The 18,256-nt window shown below is 38.8% G+C and overlaps 1 protein-coding gene across 1 annotated transcript in view; it reads right to left on the bottom strand.

The window, feature by feature from the left end:
- Positions 1–18,256, bottom strand: part of LOC142442430 (transmembrane protease serine 11C-like) — a 63,121-nt gene that overhangs the window by 14,197 nt on the left and 30,668 nt on the right. The window contains exons 4-6 of the mRNA XM_075543573.1: positions 14,516–14,583; positions 9,043–9,206; positions 1,921–1,959 (exon numbers count right to left, since the gene is read on the bottom strand). Coding sequence (XP_075399688.1) covers positions 1,921–1,959; positions 9,043–9,206; positions 14,516–14,583 — 271 coding nt within the window. The remainder of the gene's footprint in view (positions 1–1,920; positions 1,960–9,042; positions 9,207–14,515; positions 14,584–18,256) is intronic.

Raw genomic sequence — 18,256 nt, 5'->3', positions numbered from 1 at the left:
GACATAGAGGCTTTGAGAAGTTAAATAACTTCTGTGCAAATCCATTCCGTTAGTAATTGGTAGGTCTAGGGGAACATTTCATATCTGCCGATTTTGGATTCTAAGATATTTTCATTAAACTTTATATTGTTTTTGATAATATACACAGCAAAACCACAACACTAGGTTTCTACATCTATAATTTCATGACACTAACTATATAATTCCAATTGTGCACCCATTCTCTCTCTCTCGTTCTTCATTGTCATAATCTCACTGTGCCCTACGGTTTCCAGTTCAACTTTCTCGTTATTTTTGTCTATTTCATCCCAGACATATAGTTTTAAAAGCATGTAATACTCAAGACAGAACCTTATGACAAATTAAGCTGAGCTATTGTTTGGTGTTAGGAAGATTTCAGAGGATATCTTTGGCTTAAAGCTTAAAGTTTCAAGGGTTAATCCACGTCAGAAAAGTTTAGCGTTCATGGCTCCAGAAAGTCTAGAGTTCATGATCATTTGAAAATATGTCCAGCATTTCTTCTCTCTTTTAGGATTCTTCTATGAACTTGTTGATTGAAATGTCCGGTAATGGTTGCCTGTCCTTACCTAGTTCTTCTGGATCTCATGGTCAAGGAGGGAGTTGCTCCTGGAGGCAATTAGCCACACATTCCATATTCTCCTATTACTTCTGACTGTCCTCCTTCCTTTATTATTCCAGGAAAATTAGAAAACAAATGTTGCAGCTTATATGGCTGCTTGAAAGCTCTTAAAATCCCTAGAACTCCCCAACAAATTAGAGTGTAGAACAGAAGCACCAGACACATTAGGCCAATTAACTGGTATGCCCGTAAAATCATGACCCTACACTTCCAAACCAAGAAACCAGATCCCTTGAGGTATTTATTTGGATATTAAAAGCCTCGGCAGCTATATTTATTTATTTTGTTGCTGTGGAATGTGTATTTATCATGTAGCTTTTTCCAATTCAATTTTTTACAGGCATACAATAATTATTTTAAATGCTGTATGACTCTACTTCTAATCAATGTAATTCATTTTTAAAAATCATTTTATTGGGGGCTCATACAATTCTTATCACAATCCAGACATCCATCCATTGTGTCAAGAACATATGTATATTTGTTGCCGTCATCATTCTCAAAACATTTGCCTTCCATTTGAGCCCTAATATCTGCTGCTCATTTCCCCCTCCCTCCCCACTCCCCCCTACCTCATGAACCCTTCATCATTCATAAATCATTATTATTTTGTCATATATTACACTGTCCGACATCTCCCCCCCACCTTCTTCTCTGCTGTCCATCCCCCAGGGAGGAGGCTATATGTAGACTCTTATAATCAGCTCCCCCTTTCTACCCCACTTCTCTCCAACCTCCAGGCATTACCACTCTCACCACTGGTCCTGGAGGAGTCATCTGTCCTGGATTCCCTGTGTTTCTCGTTGCTATCTGTACCAATGTACATCCTCTGGTCTAGCCAGATTTATAAGGTAGAATTGGTGTCATGATAGTGGGGGGAAGAAGCATTTAAGAACTCATTACGCTACGTAGATTCTGACTCACAGCGACCTTGTAGGAGGATACAGTAAAACTCCACAGGGTTTCTGAGACTGAAAATTTCTATTTACCCGATCAGATTGCCTCATTTTTTCTCCTTCAGAGAGGCTGTTGAATTTGAACTGCCTACCTTGAGGTTAGCAGCCCAATGCATAGCCCACTGTGTTACCAGGGTTCCTTTTATCCTGCCTGTCACAGCACATACTAATGAGCTCTTTTTAAGTTCATGACATCAGCCAAGTTGGGGCCAACTATAGGTAACTTCCTTTTGTGTTTCTAAAAGCAGAATTTACATTACAGTTAATTGGTATAACCTTGACTTTCAAGTTGCACTAGAAAATAATTATTTTTGATGCACTTACAGGTGTTGAGAAGATTTTCTGCTGCTGGCATTTCCATATCTAAAATTCAAGGGGAAAGAAAATGTAAGCATTTAGCTTTTTGAACACATTTTGCCTTAATATTAACTAACAAGTGTTATTTTGTTAAGGTGCACATCATTATTCTGTATGTTTAGTCATGTTATTTTATCTTGACTTTAATTTCTATGTTAGTATAGAGGTTAATAAATCTTAGTATTCATTTTTTTTTGTTCCACCCATTATAAGCTATCTGGGTTCTAGAAAATACTGTAGTAAAGAAAAGTGATCTTCCATTATATCTTGAATCCAAGTCACCATCAAACGGAATATAGTTGATACTTTTTTGGGATGTATCACTTTAAATATTTTGGGCCCATCGATTACCCGAGCCATTGCTGTGATCCTTTATCAAGTTTGGGTCAGTTTTGCCCAGCGGTCACTTAATAGATGTTCTTCTTAAGTCAGCACCAAGACATTTTAATTCCTGACAGAAGAAACCAACTGAACACTCTTGGATGCACAACCTATAAACGTTGGATTTAATGATGGTCAGGCCATTCATCATCAATGCAAGAAGAGCGCCTGTGGACAAACACTTTTCTATTTGGTTGCACGGGAAGACATTTCTGAGACACAATTCATAGGTCTCAGGAAATGGAGCAACAATTGTGCTTAGCAATGTCCATCTCTCCTACCCCATTTTTCTCTTTCTCTCTTATCAGCTACCAGGAAGCCAGCCGTTTTTCTTGAATTTGCCTCTTTTGCTTAGGGGTCCAGGCTAAGACATTAAAACACTACGTACCATAGTAAATAATTCTGATAACTAGGAGAGAACATATGTTGTTGTTATGGGCCATTAAGTCGATTTTGACTCAGTCACTCATAGGATAACAGAACAAAACACTGCCTGGTCCTGTACCAGCCTCACAATCCGCCTTGTGTTTCAGTGTATTGTTTCAGCCATTGTGTCAATTCATCTGGTTAAGACTCTTTCTGTTTCCTCTAATCCTCTGTTTTAACAAGCCTGGCGTCCTTAAAATGGGCCTTTTTGATTCTATCTCCAAAGCAGCATGTGAAATCCAGTCTTTCCATCCTCTATTCTAAGGAGCATTTTAGCTGTACTTCTGAGACAGATTTTCTTTTCTTCTGATAATCTATGGTATACTTAATATTTGTGTTGACACCATAATTCAAAAGCAACATTTTCCTTCAGTCTTCCTTATTCATTGTTCAGTTTCTGCATGCAGATAAGGCAATTCAAAACACCACGGCTCAAGTCAGGCTGTACTTTAACCCTCAAGGGGACATCCATGATTTTAAACACTTTAAAGAGGTCTTTTGCAGCAGATTTTTCTCAATGTAATAAATACATTATTTGGTTGCTTGGCTGCTTCTTCTATGGGTGTTGATTGTGGATCCAAGTAAAATGAAATCCTGACAACTTCAATATTTTTCCGTTTATCATGATGCAGTTTATTAATTTAGTTTTGAGGATATTTTTTCTTTACATTAAGGTATAATCCATACCGAAGGCTGTATTCTGTAATGTTCATCAGAAAGCACTTTCAGCAAGCAAGGTCCTGCCTTCTGCACTTCACTGGTTATAAGTGATTCTCCAGTCTTTCTGCTGGGCTCTTCCTCATGCAGTCTAGTCTCTTAGATACTTTGCTCATCATGGGCATATCAAATCCTTTGCAGCTGCCTTCCTTAGGGTAATTTTTGTTTCATATGAACTAAATAATTTAGTTTTGAGCTTGGTAAAATATATCAAACCACATGAACATTTGGGGGAAAAAGTTAATTATTTCCCCTCCACTGGGAAAATGGTGATTCTTACATTTTAAGGCAGGCTAGACCAGAAGATGTACACTGGTACAGATAGGAAGTGGAAACACAGGGAATCCAGGGCAGAAGATCCCTCCAGGACTAGGGGTGTGAGGGGCGATACTGGGAGGGTAGAGGGAGAGTAGGTTGGAAAGAGGGAACCGATTACAAGGATCTACATGTGATCTCCTCCCTGGGGGACGGACAACAGAAAAGTGGGTGAAGGGAGACGTCTGACAGGGCAAGATATGACAAAATAATAATTTGTAAATTATCAAGGGCTCGTGAGGGAGCGGGAAGTGGGGAGGGAGGGGAAAACTGAGGACCTGATGCTGGGGGCTTAAGTGGAGAGTAAATGTTTTGAGAATGATGAGGGCAATGAATGTACAAATGTACTTTACATAATTGATGTATGTATGTATTTTTATAAGAGTTGTATGAGCCCCTAATAAAATGATATAAAAAAAAGAAAAGAAAAAAAAAGAGAATGACTTAGAAACCCTCCTGTGATAGAGACATTTTTTCTTTGAAGTTTCCTTTATTTGTACATGAGTTGCTAAAGAGAACGATATTTGTTGAGCTATGATTTAATTTAGTAGCAGTATTATCCCTCAGGAATCTAGGGATGATGTGCTTAGAGTTCTTAGTTGCTAACTAGAGAGTCAGTGGCTTTAACCTACCTGCAGCTCCAAGGGAGAACAAGGCGGTGGTCTGCTTTGTAAAGAGTAATTTGGAAACTCTGAGAGTTTATACTACTCTGTTTTATATAGAGTCGACATGAGTCACAGTGAACCTGATGACTGTGGTATATATATATAATACCAGAGCTTAGTAGAATAACTCACACTTGGGAAAGGTAGAAGACAGTGAAGCTACAATGAACGAGGAAGTGAATTAGGCTGTCACCTCTTTGAACTGAATCACTGCTGTGCCTCCTTGTATTTCTTTCCTTTTAGGCCCTTTGGTTATAGGCAAAGGCTAGAACTGCTCCAGATTTATTTCTGCATCTGGGAATCGGCAAATGTAACCTTGGGTACTCTGTTTACAATGTTCCACCAAAAGGAAGTGACAAAAACAATGGTCCTCTCCCTGCCCAGGAGGTTGTATCAAAGGATAATAAGACGAAGCAGTTTAAAAACAGCTCAGCAAATATGGAGATTATAAAAGAATCTCATACGCTTTCCAAGTGGCACTTTGAAACTGGACTGTATAGAGTTCATGATCATCATTTCATGTTTGATGTCTTTCCTGGGTTCCCTGCCATCCTGTCGATGCCCATTCATCATCAGGACTTTGTGGATGCTGAGTGAAAACAAAAATTCACTAGGAAATTAACGTCCAGTGAATAATTTATTCCTTAAGAGAAGAAATTTATAATGAAACATATTTATAATGAAAATGAAACTGTATGATTCTGAAGTATATGAGGTAATTCTACAGAAGCAGCATATTAATTAACTCATAATATAAATTATATATAGACCAGGGCCCTTGATTTTATTTAAGCGTAAATTTACTAATTTACATGTGTCCAGATACTAAAGTAGTTGATGAATTCTATTTCTCAGATATTCTTTGGGTACAGCATTAAAAATAGATAGGAGTTCTTTTGTGGAATGTGTTTTATGGAATATTTAAATGTGTCTAAGTGGTAGATCTTTAAAAACATTAACACTATAATTGCACCTTGCTTTACTGAGCTAGGTAACTATAACAGAATTGTTTTACAATACAAAACCATCATCTTTCATCCTGGAGGCTTATTTACAATATTTTTATCAAGCAGTGCTAATCTGGAGATTCAATATGACTGCTTGCTTTAAAAGGCAAAGGAAAAGAGCACAGACCTAGACGTGGTTGAATAAAATCGGAATCAGTCATTTACTATAGTTTTTATTAGTCATCTGGTTTCAGGCGGACATATATATATATACAATATATATATTTATATTTCCAATTAGATTGAAAATTACCATTGTGGTCAGACATTACATACCATTTTGTCATTGCTTAAAGTGATAATAGGTTTAATTAAAAAATTAAACCATGACCATCCATACTTCCATGGAAAAAACACTTCCTAAATAGGAAAATTTTAAATTCATATTAAAAGTGGGCACAAAAGTATCTCTTTCAATATATATGCCATTATACTTTAAAGCTAAAATTAACAAAAGTATAAGCTAGTTTTATCTTCAGGTGGTAGATTTTAAGGTAGAACTGTGCTTCGTTTTTTTTACCTTTATGCAGATTTGAAAATTATGAAATTTAAGGATACCTATTTTTGTTTGGATATTATATACAAGTTGCATTAGGTAAATCTGGAGTCTAAGGCGTCTGTAGAATATTGAAAAGCAAGGATTTTGCATTGAGGACTCAGGTGTGCTCGATCCAAGCCATGGTGTTCTCCATTGCATCCTATGCATGTGAAAGTTGGACACTGAATAAGGAAGACCAAAGAAGAGTTGATGCATTTGAATTGCGGTGTTGGTGAAGACTGTTGAGAGTACCGTGTCTTGCTAAAAGGACAGAAGTGCAGTCCTAGTGCTCCTTAGGGACAAGGATGATGAGACTTCGCCTTCCATATTTTGGATATTCTGTAAGGAAAGACCAGTCCCTGGAGAAGGATGTCGTGTTTGGTAAAGTAGAGGAGCAGTGAAGGAAAGGAAGGCCCTCCAGGAGCTGGACTGGTGTCCTGGTGGCAACCATGAGCTCAAGCATGGGAAGAGGGCGCAGCGCCAGACACGGCTTCCTTCTGTTATGCATGAGGTCGCTACCAGTCAGAACCAACTCAACAGCACCTAATAACAATAACGTATCTTGTATTTTAAGCTTTGAAAGATTAACAGAAAGATTTTGTAATGAGAGAACAAGCTGAGGGAAGGCTGGTGAGTGAATCCAATTTGTTGGATCCATGTCCAAAGTACCAAGGTGATGACTGAACATAAACTCTATTAGTAAGAAAAATAATGAAATTGAAAGCAAAAAAATTCTGTAAACCATGACTAAGATAATAATGTGCTGAGCAGTGTGCAAAACATATAACATGTATTTTGTTTGCAACACAAATTTTTTAGTTGGTGCATCTAATGTAGTGTTATGTTCTCAGCATTTAATATTTTTGGCAATGATAAGGAAGTATATCATGCTGTGAGGTCAGTTTGTTTGGTAATATCATTTGTATTGCTTTTCTAGTTCGTTAATTTTTATTTGAAGTTTGAATATAATTATCATATATATGTTCTGTTTTGATTGTTAAGCTATAAAATAGATTGAAATCTAGTAAACATTTATATTACGAAACAATAAAGGTAAAATTGTGTTAGCTAAATTTAACTATTGAAATAATAATTTTCACCTTAAATGAATGTGATGCTTAAACATACCAATAAAGAAAGCAAGACAGCAAACAAGCCTGCGGTTGTTGAATTGATTCTGACTCATAGTATCTTGAAGGATGGAGAACTTCCTCATGGGGTTCTTCATGTGGAAACCGTCAGCCTACATGGAAGTAGACTGCCACATCTTTCTCCCGTGGAGCTGCTGGTTGGTTTGAACACTTCAGTCAATGGGTCACCAGGCTCAAGAATTAACAACAACAAAAATCAGTTGCCATGATGTTGACTGATTCACAGGGATCCCTGTTCATCCAGAGCTCCATCGGGCTTCCATGACTGCTTTTCCTAAAGGGGATATCCAGGCCTTGCTCGGGGTTGCTTCTGGGTGGATTTGAATCTTCAACTTCTTGGGATGGAGCTTGCACTGTCCAGGTGCTGGACTGAGTCATTCTGTGCAATTCATAGTACTAGAAAATGTCTAAGTCAAGTAATCTATATGGGTGCATATATATAATGTAATACAAAGCATGTAGAGCAAATTAAAATGTATAAGGCACATATAGGAAAAATTAGTGACTTTTTGTACATACATTTTAGCATGCAAAAAAATGGTGCCAAGTGCTCTAAATGAAAACGACAACAACAAGAGACCTTGACGTATTTAACGTACTGGATTAACCAAACGACATCAGAATTAGGGCTGTCCAAGAAGATGTTCTGACATCAACTTTGTTTGCCTACATAACCTGACCTCAGATCTCCAAACCAGCAACCCCTTTGTGAGGTGCTGAGTATTCTCCATCTGTTTTTGTAAGAACTGCCTTAAATGTGAGCCTCAGGTCCATTCATTGTGATGACTTTGGGGGCAGTTGCTGATTGGCTGCTAGATGTCATCCTGCACCTGTGAGCCTTCAGTAAGAGTTACAGGCATTTAGCTTCTGATGTAGAGCGAGAAGAGAGGTGACGCTAAGGCAAGGTCAAGACAATACTAAACCATGATCTTTACCTACCTCTGTTACACGGGCTAGTCACTGTTCTTCATACAGCTGTAGGATGGCCATACAAAAATAAAACTACTGGAAAAATGAAAAAGCTATATCAGAACCCCCACCCCCACCCCCATCCCCGAAGGAACTTGTTTTTCTAGGACCCCACATACTACATTTGGAGGAATACTGCAAATATATATTATATTTTTCACACTTGAGTTTATAGTTTAAAAAAAATAGATTAGCTCATAAAAATATAGTGAGGTGACAACTTGTTTACAAATCAGAGGGGTGCTTCCCTTATGGCGTTCATGTGAGGTAACTTCCAGGGTGAACTCTGCAAAGAAAGGTTCTAAAGGGAAGCGAACTTGATGGTTTCTGATCCAGGAGGAGCACGTGTCAGCGTTCCAGTTTTGCTTTTGGACACTTTTGCTGTTCTGTGCAAATGAACCCTTGCCCTACATTAAAAAAATTAAAGTATGAAAAGAAAGCCCGTTCAGGCCTTCCTGTAAGGGTAGGGATACTTTTTTGGCCTTGGTTAAATTTGTTGAGGCAGAGAACCGATAGCCTAGCTTAGCTGTGCCGGGCTTTCTGTGTACTCACATTATTACCAAGATCAGAGAGATACCCATTTTTCCTGGGAACAAATGGAGTGTTATCTTTGCTTTTTAGAAGCCATTTTTCACAATATTGTGATGGAGGGATGCAAAGTTCATTAAGGCCTATTAGGGAGTAAGGTACACATCAATTTTGGAAATGTCGAGTCTGGATTCCTCTGTGGGAAGAATTAAGACGCATAGAATAAGCCATCTGAGTTCCCGGCTGGCCTGTTTTGTAAAGAAATGTTTATTTGGGACCCTGCTTTCTTTAACAGTGGTTAAAAGTAACTATCATTATACACAAACCCCCAGAAAATACATTCAAATGAAAAGATGTAGCTCATTCTGTACCACGCATTAAAAAAGGCTTACCTGACATTTTAAATGAGGAAGGATCTACACATAAAGTCCCAGTCTTACTCTGTAGCTTTTGATATAAAATGGTTTCAATTCTATCCCAAAATTTCGCTGCATTGTTCTTAAAGCAGGATTTAAACTTCAGCACAGCATGCACTACCACTTTCCCTTTAGCTTGGCTGTAAAGAAAAACAGAAGAATAAGTTATGCTTTTATTCTTGTGCCTCACTCCCAGGGAAGTTCTTGTAGCTCTCGCTAATTGCAGCTCCCAGCGGCAGTTTTCCAGGCCCTCACAAGGACAGGGGAATGTCCTGCCACTTTAAGGACAGGGTGGAGCAGAGTAAGGAGAGTTTGATTGTGATGGAGGATCAGGAGAGCCGAGTTTGTTTTCTAGATCTACCATTTGCCAGCACAAGCTGTTTGCATTCTTTGTACCGAAGTTTGCTCATTTCAGTCAAGGGGGGTGGTAATATTTACTGGGCTTTTGTAAACATCTATAAAATAATGGATTTGAGACTCTCAGAGTGCTATGTAAAACATTTCTATTAATATCACTATATCCATGTGTTATAAATCCATTCTGGATTCTGCAGGAAGAACTCATTGGGAAAAGAATGAAACATAGTGGGTAAGACAAGAGAGTCGTTTATTCAGCTGGCTTTCTTTTAGCTCAGACGCTCAGTTATTCACCCAGTGATCTCTCACCTGTCAGACGTCATGGCCGAGTATGGGAAAAACATTAGACTGGATTTATTTTAATTTGTAATTCTCATGTAGGAACTCTAGACACACAGAATCCAGGACAGATAAACCTCTAATGACCAATAATGAGAGTAGCTATACCATGAGGGTAGGGAGAAAGTGAAGGAGAAGGGAGAGAAAGTGGGGACAGATTGTAATGATGGATATACAACACGCCTCACCCAGGGAGATGAACAATAGTGAAACATGGGTGAACGGAGACAGCGGATAGTGTAAAATATAAAAATAATTTATTAATGACGAAGGGTTCATGAAGGTGGGAAGGTGGAGGAGGGATGGGAAAAAAGAGGAGCTGATATCAAGGGCTCATGTAGAAAGAAAATGTTTTGGAACTGATGTTGGCAACATATGTACCAATGTGTTCGATATGATTGATGTACAGACTGTTGTAAGACCTATAAAACCCACCAATAAAATGATTTATTAAAATTAAAAATACTCTGTAAAATTTGTAATTCTGCCATCGAGATGCAAATATGCAAGGCAAAAACCTACTTACCCAGGGAAGTGTTTAATCTGTTCTGACCTTTTCTCAAGCACCTCTCCCCATTTGTACGATTGCCAATCCAAAACAGCCCAAGGCTCTAGCTAACTCGGGAAAGGCCTGAAAAATACCCATTTCCAGCCCTGTATGGCTTGATCCCAAATTACGAAACAATAGAAAGATTTTCCCTTTAAATTTCCATTTTTTTCCAAGATTAAAAATGTGGATTAGTTAATTTCTGATATACCTTACTTAGCACTTTGTGTTCTAGGGGCATAGTTGCAGATGTCATTCCTTTGGAGGGTATGAATGTATTGTTTCAATTTTCTTTGTAAGCTATTGTAATTATATGTTAATTTTGTGCTTTAATTTCTCTTTCTCCACTTTTATGCTTTCTACCGGTGCAATGTTCATTTTGTCTGATCTGCAGCTACAAACCCTTTATTTATTTTCAATGAGGATTATCATGTTACTTTGTTTATTTTAAGGAATGACATGGATATCACCCTGAACTTTTCTCTTGGGTCAAATTGCATATAATCAAACAAAGTATAGACATATTGATTCTTAAGCTGATGTCATTAGGGTCATATGGGCCTCTCTGTTAACAAAAACATGAACTAAGATTGCTGAAATTTTATCTTTTCCTAACTCACAACACTTTTAATTTCTGTGAAAAAAAGTCTGTAATTTTTTTGCCACAGGCAGTTTTCCTTTCCATTCCTCAGCTTCCCATTCATTCATTCACTCACTTAACAAACATACATTGGTCCATAAAATATATCAGACACAGTTCTAGGGACCAGAATTCTATCAGCATATAACATAACAAATTTCTGCTCTTCTGCTATTTATATTCTAGTAGGAGAGACAGCTAGAGATGAAAAGAGAGACATGATACCGTCTTCCAGGAGAGCCATCTGACGAGAGTAGACTGGGAAAGTAGAGGAGAAATGTTATGATACAAGGACCTAATGACAAGAAAAGTGAATCATGCTAAGACTCAGGGAGGAAAATTCCAGAAAAGAAGAGTAGCAAGTGCAAAATCTCTGTGTTGGAAAAAGTTTTACTGAAAAACAGAAGAGACATCAATGTAGGTAGAAAGTGGTGAGGGAAGTCAAGGGTACTGGATAAGACCAGAGAGGGACAGCGTCATGTGGACTATAGTAAAGACATTCGAATTTATGCAAGTTCATCAGAGATCATTAACCAAAGGATTGTTGTGCTTTCCTAATTCACTTGGGTTGCCGTGCGAAGAATGGTTTAGAGCGAGGACCAGAATAAAAGCTGGCTATCAGATCATATTAAATTATAATGAATAAATAAGAAAGAATTTGGGCTGGGGCATAGGAGAGAAAGCAAGTCAGAGGAAGTGGCGAGTGCTTACAGTCTCTGCATTCAATAGTTTGTTTCTTCTATCACATTTATCCAGAAAATCCCCTATATCTACCACTGGAGCCCTGGTAGCAGGGTGGATTAAGCAGTGGGCTGGTAATCTAAGGGCCAGCTGTTTGAACCCACATGCTGCTGCTGCTCAGGAGAAGGATGATGTTATTTGCCATTGTAAAGACTTATAGTTTTGGAAACACTGGCAAACAGTTTTACTGTGTCCAATAGGGTTACTGTGTGTCAACATATCAGCTAGTGATTTTGTCCCAAAAATGACTTACTTGGTTTATGCAATTAAAAATAGCAAGTCAGAACACTCCAAACTCACTCTCTTTGAGTCAATGCCAAGTCATAGTTATAGAATTATGCCTATGCATCATGCAAAAAAAGATATAAGTGTGTGTATGTATGTGTATATATGTGTATATGTATATATGTATGTGTATATATGTATATATATATCATATTAAATGAAGGGGGAAGTGCAGAGTGGAGACCCAAGGCCCAAGTGTTGACCAATGGAGATCCCCTCATAGAGGGGTTTAGGAGAGGAGATGGGTTAATTAGGGTGTGAGGTAGTATCGATGAAGAACACAGCTTTCCCCCAGATCCTGGATGCTTCCTCCCCCCAACTACCATGATCCGAATTCTACCTTGCAGGGCTGGATAGGACAGAGGCTGTACACTGGTGCATATGAGGGTTGGAGGTACAGGGAATCCAGGGTGGATGATACCTTCAGGACCAAGGGTGTGAGGGACGATGCTGGGAGAGTGGAGGGTGAGTTGGTTGGAAAGGGGGAACTGATTACAAGGATCCACATGTGACCTCTTCCTTGGGAGAGGGACAGCAGAGAAGGGGGGAAGGGAGACTCGGATAGGGCAAGATATGACAAAATAACGATGTATAAATTACCAAGGGCATATGAGGGAGGGGGGAATGGGGAGGGAGGGGGGAGGAAAGAGGACCTGATGCAAGGGGCTTAAGTGGAGAGCAAATGCCTTGAGAATGATTGGGGCAGGGAATGTATGGATGTGCTTTATACAATTGATGTATGTATATGTATGGATTGTGGTAAGAGTTGTATGAGTCCCTAATAAAATGTAAAAGAAGAAAAGAGAAAAAAATGATTATGGCAAAGACTGTACAGATGTGCTTTATACAACTGATGTATGTATATTATGAACTGTGAAAAGAATTGTATGAGCCCCAATAAATTGTTAAAATTAAAAAATAAATAAATAAATACTACATATATTGAAAAAAAAAAGAATTATGCCTATGGGTTTCCAAGACTTTTTATGGGAATAGAAAGCCTTTTCTTGATCCAGTGGAGTGGCTGGTGGTCCTGAACTTCTGACCTTGTGGTTAGCAGGCCAAGGTTTAAGCATGGTGCTACCAGAGCTCCTTAAACAGTAGCAAGTAGCACTGCAGAATGCTGATTGACATATGAAAATTTGAAGGCATAACAATTATGGATCAAGTTTTTGGCAAATTATAGCTTCTCAATTATGGCTTTTTTCACCTCTTGGTCTGCCTTAGTTATCTAGTACTGTAACAGAAATACACCAATTTTCTGTCAGTTTGTCATGCTGTGGTGGCTTGTGTGTTGCTATGATGATGGAAGCGATTTCACTGGTATTTCAAATACCAACAGGGTCTCCCTAAGTGAATAGGCTTCATCAAAGCTTCCAGAGTAAGAACAGACTACAAAGAAGGGATGGCCTGTCCACTTATGAAGAATTAATTATGGAAAACACTATGGATAGCATCAAAATTCATAAAATCCCATGAATAGAAGAACATTGTCAGAGACAGTGACAGAAGATGCGCCTCTGATGATGCCTCCTTGGGGGTGTGGCTTAGGAGAGACTGGGAACCATTCCTCTCTCTGGTCCTTTGCCTTCCTGTCCACTGAGACTCTGTCTGTCTGTATTTAAGGGCAGCTCCATGGGACTGCTGGCCCGGGGAGCCACCACTGAGCTGTTGGTGTCCTTCCATGTTCCCACCAACTTTGGATCCATGAGACTCTGCACCCACCAGCCTGTGAGCGCTTTGTATCTGACTTCACTTTCCTGAGTTACAGGCCTGCAACTATGTGAGTCTGAAGGGCCAGAGGGTAACATTGGATCTATGGGCTTAACATGGATGAGGCTGTAATGCTTTCTTGATGTAAAGGTATTTCTCTTTCTTACCCATGTATGAGTGTCAATGGCTTTGTTTCTCTAGACAATCCAGTCTCACACAAATAAGAAAGACCAACGAAGAATCAATGAATTTAAATTATGGTGCTGGCAAAGAATATTGAAAGTACAATGGACTACTGCCAAAAGAATCAACAATCTGTCTCGGAAGAAGTATAGCCAGAATACTCGTTAGAGGCAGAATACTCCTTATTGCAATTCTTTTGACTTTTAAAAGAACTCAAAGTTTCTGTTTTTAATGCAAATTTCCTCAATTTTTATATTGATCCTATTTTCAAATACTTATTCAAGCCATTCCTGGACCAGACATTCTACAAATAGAATGTTTTACCTATCTTTTTCTTACTTTGAACTGCTCTGATTTTGGAGGTTTTTTTTTTTCTTCAAAAAGCTTTCTAACCTGCAATAAAACAAACCCCATATTTCTTCACCTTGATGGGCCTGCGTACTTGGTTCTGGTTTGATAATTCTCTAATAAGAGCTTGAATACTTTCTTTCATACACGCTGGAATGCCAGATCATTTGAAACAAAAAATGTAAAATTACTTCAACTATTTAATGAAACAGCAAGCAAAATGTATACTGTTGAATATGAGATGGGGAGGTGAAGAACTCTTTTCCAACTCTGTGCCTCTTGGGCATTTTACATACCTTGCTTGGACAATATGAGAGTTGACATACTGTCTTCTGAGTTTGGATTCATGAAATGTTTCATTTATCTGTTAAAGTAAAATAGATATTAAGTTACATTTTCTTTCTAGTTTTTACTTTAAAAACCACATTTACACAACACAAGTAGAATTTTATAATGATTCCCATTAACATTATTCAGCTTCACCTGTTGTCCATAGATAGCCAATGTATATTATTGTCCTTCTTAACTCATCTCCGACCCTGCCATATTATTTTAGAGCAAATAATTTAATTCATATACACTTATTCATAATTACCAGTATATATATATAAATTTTATTGGGGGCTCATACAATTCTTCTCACAATCCATACATACATCCATTGTATCAAGAACATTTGTACATTTGTTGCCATCATAGTTCTCAAAACATTTGCCTTCTACTTGAGCCCTTAATATCTGCTGCTCATTTCCCCCTCCCTCCCCACTCCCCCCCTACCTCATGAACCCTTCATCATTCATAAATTATTATTATTTTGTCATATATTACATTGTCCGACGTCTCCCCCCACCTTCTTCTCTGCTGTCCCTCCCCCAGGGAGGAAGCTATATGTAGATTCTTGTAATCAGTTCCCCCTTTCTATCCTACATTCTCTCCACCCTCCAGGCATCGCCACTCACACCACTGGTCCTGGAGGAGTCATGTGCTGCTATGAAGCTAAACTGGCTTCAGCAGAACTTTCAAATTAAGACAGACTAGGAAGAAAGGCCTAATTATCTACTTTTGAAAAATCCACCAGTGACATTTTTGCGTATGAATTCCGGCTGACTCGACGGCAGCTAACTGCAATCAATGATGGGGCTATTTTTACATGCAATTACAATGCCATTATGAGGTGAATAAAATTATCCCTCAATATTATTAATATTTCAGCCTAGGAAAATCTCTGGAACAGTTCTACAGGGTTGTGATGAGTTGGAATCAACATAACAACACACAAAAACAATCAAGCGTGGTGTTCAAGTTTCCCTAGACCATGACTCATGTAAGAAAAGAAAAATGCAATGTGTATTAATGTGTACATTGTGAGAATTATCTGTATGTAAGTAATTTTCAGTAAAAAAGTGTCTGTGGTAGTTACATAATCTGGTGTCAATTTGGGATTTGAGAGGATTAAGAGTGAAGGAGTGGAGTCTAGTTTGTCGATCGGGTCATAGCCAATGAGGCCTCTGGGTGGGCATGGCCTTCCCCTGAGATTCTGGGAATTTCTGAATTTCCCCCTTGGAGGCAGGAGACTTTCTCTCTTGGCTCACTCCTTGAGAGTCGCTCTACTGACAAGACACATGGCACTACGCTGATTGACCATGGGCCCTGGGAACTGGAGAAGCCACATTGAAACCCCTGCCAGCACTGAGATGCTTACAATGCCACTTGATCTACAAGACTTCCCACCCACTTGCCTCTGATCATCCTGCATTTGGTGTCATTGCATGTGTTTCATGAGTCAGAGGACTTTGTAGATTGGTATTGGACATATGGACTAATGCCAGACTTATAGAGTTGATCTGGACTAGACTGGGGTGTTTTTTCAATATCCAATTGCTCTTGTCTATAAACTTCTTTCTTATACACATATGAGTCTCCCTGGATTTGTTTCTCTAGACTACCCAGACTAATATAGTATTCTTAGGAAAAATTAAACTATGTGATTATATGATGTGAAAAATTTGCCTCCATTAATTTTTTTTACATTATCCAGGAACCCTAGAGTGGAAGATAAGTGAAGAGAAATAATGTTTTGATTTAGAAATTAGTCATTATTATTTTCTAAATAATTGTTGCTGTTAGATGCTGTTAAGTTGGTTCCAACTCATACTGACCTACGCATAACAAATGAAACACTGCCAGTCTCATGCCATTCTCACATTTGTTATCGTTGAACCCATGTCACACCCACTATGTCAATTCCTCATGTCGAAGGTCTTCCTCTATCTTGCTGCCCCTCCACTTTACTAAGCATGATGTCCTCTGCAGGGACTGGTCTCTCCTGACAACATGTGCAGAGAAAATATCAGTAATGAAAATCAAAAGACAATTAGAAACAATTAATCCAATGAACTAATGGACTGTGTGGATATCAGTCCCACAACCCTGAGACTAGAAGAATTAGGTTGTGCCCAGGTACAACTGCCAACTTCTCTGAAAGAGATCACATTAGACAATACTGGACAGAGTGAGAGGTTGTGGAAAAGGATGTGGAACAAAACTTAGAAATCAAAAAGAGACCATGCTTCCGCTTGGATAAAGACGTGAACTACTACTGAGACTATGGTCTTTAGTCACCTTTCATGCCTTGGACTTAACTCATCTCTATGGTAGAAAAATAAACCATTTAAGATCAAGGGGGCAGAATTTGCCCAAAGACAAAGATCAGAGGGTTAGGAAAAAAGGAGGAATCGAAACAGGAAACACAAGAGAAAGCAGAATAAGGTGGATTGGGATGGATGAGTTGAAACAATGTGTGAATGATCACTGAAGACAAAATGGGCCCATAAGCAAATGTGGTAAAGAAAGCTGATGGTGCCCGGTTATCAAAAGATACAGTGTCTGGGGTCTTAACAGCTTGAAGATAAACAAGTGGCCATCTAGCTGAGAAGCAGCAAAGTCCACATGGTAGAAGCATACCAGTCTATGGGATCCCGAGGTGTTGATGGAATCAGGTATCAGGTATCAAAGACCCAGAATAAAAAATCATAGCAATGTGAATGAGGTGGTGTGCGGAGTGGAGACAAAACCCATCTGTAGACAATTGGACATCCCTTACAGAAGGGTCACAAGGAAGAGACGAGACAGTCAGGGCTCAGTATACACCGATGAAACATACAACTTTCCTCTAGCTCTTTAATGCTTCCTCCCCACCACTATCGTGACCCAATTGTACCTTAAAAATCTTGCTAGACCAGAGCATGTGCACGGGTACAGATAAGAACTGGAAGCATAAGGAATCCAGGACCAATAATGAGAGTAGTGATACCAGGAGGGTAAGGGTAAAGTGAGGTGTAGAAAGGGGGAACTGATCACAATGATCTGTATATTACCCCTTCCCAGGGGGATGGACAACAGAAAAGTGGGTGAATGGAGACACCGGTAAGTCCAAGCCATGAAAATATAATAATAATTTATAAACTATCAAGTGTTCATGAGGGAGGGAGTGTGGGGGAGGGAGGGGAGAAAAACAAGGAGATGATACCAAGGGCTCAAGCAGAAAGAAAATGTTTTGAAAATGATGGCAGCAAATGTACAAATGTGCTTGACACAATGGATATATGTATGGATTGTGATAAGAGCTGTTTGAACTCCAATAAAATGATTAAAAAAAAACAAAACAATGTGTATATGAATGTTGAATGGAAGACTTATGATCTGCTCTGCAAACCTTCATTTCATTCACAGTATACACACACACACACACACACACACACACACACACACACACATGTTCTTTTGGCCTATCTAAGCCAAACTAAGCCCATTGTCATAAAGTTGATTTCTTCTCATGGCAACCCCTTGTGTTATTTATTTATTCATAATATGGTATATAGAACTTTCATGTGTTAGTTGTTATGGAAGAACCTTACCAGGGCTTTCTTCCATTGCACTACTAGATGGGCTTAACTGCCCATCTTAAGATTAGTTCTTATTAGGTGCTGTTGAGTCAGCTCCAACCGCTTAGCATCCTTATGTGCAAAAGAACAAAA

This window comes from Tenrec ecaudatus, chromosome 3, assembly GCF_050624435.1.
Source record: "Tenrec ecaudatus isolate mTenEca1 chromosome 3, mTenEca1.hap1, whole genome shotgun sequence".
NCBI lineage: Eukaryota > Metazoa > Chordata > Mammalia > Afrosoricida > Tenrecidae > Tenrec > Tenrec ecaudatus.
This window is presented reverse-complemented; position numbering and strand designations above follow the sequence as displayed.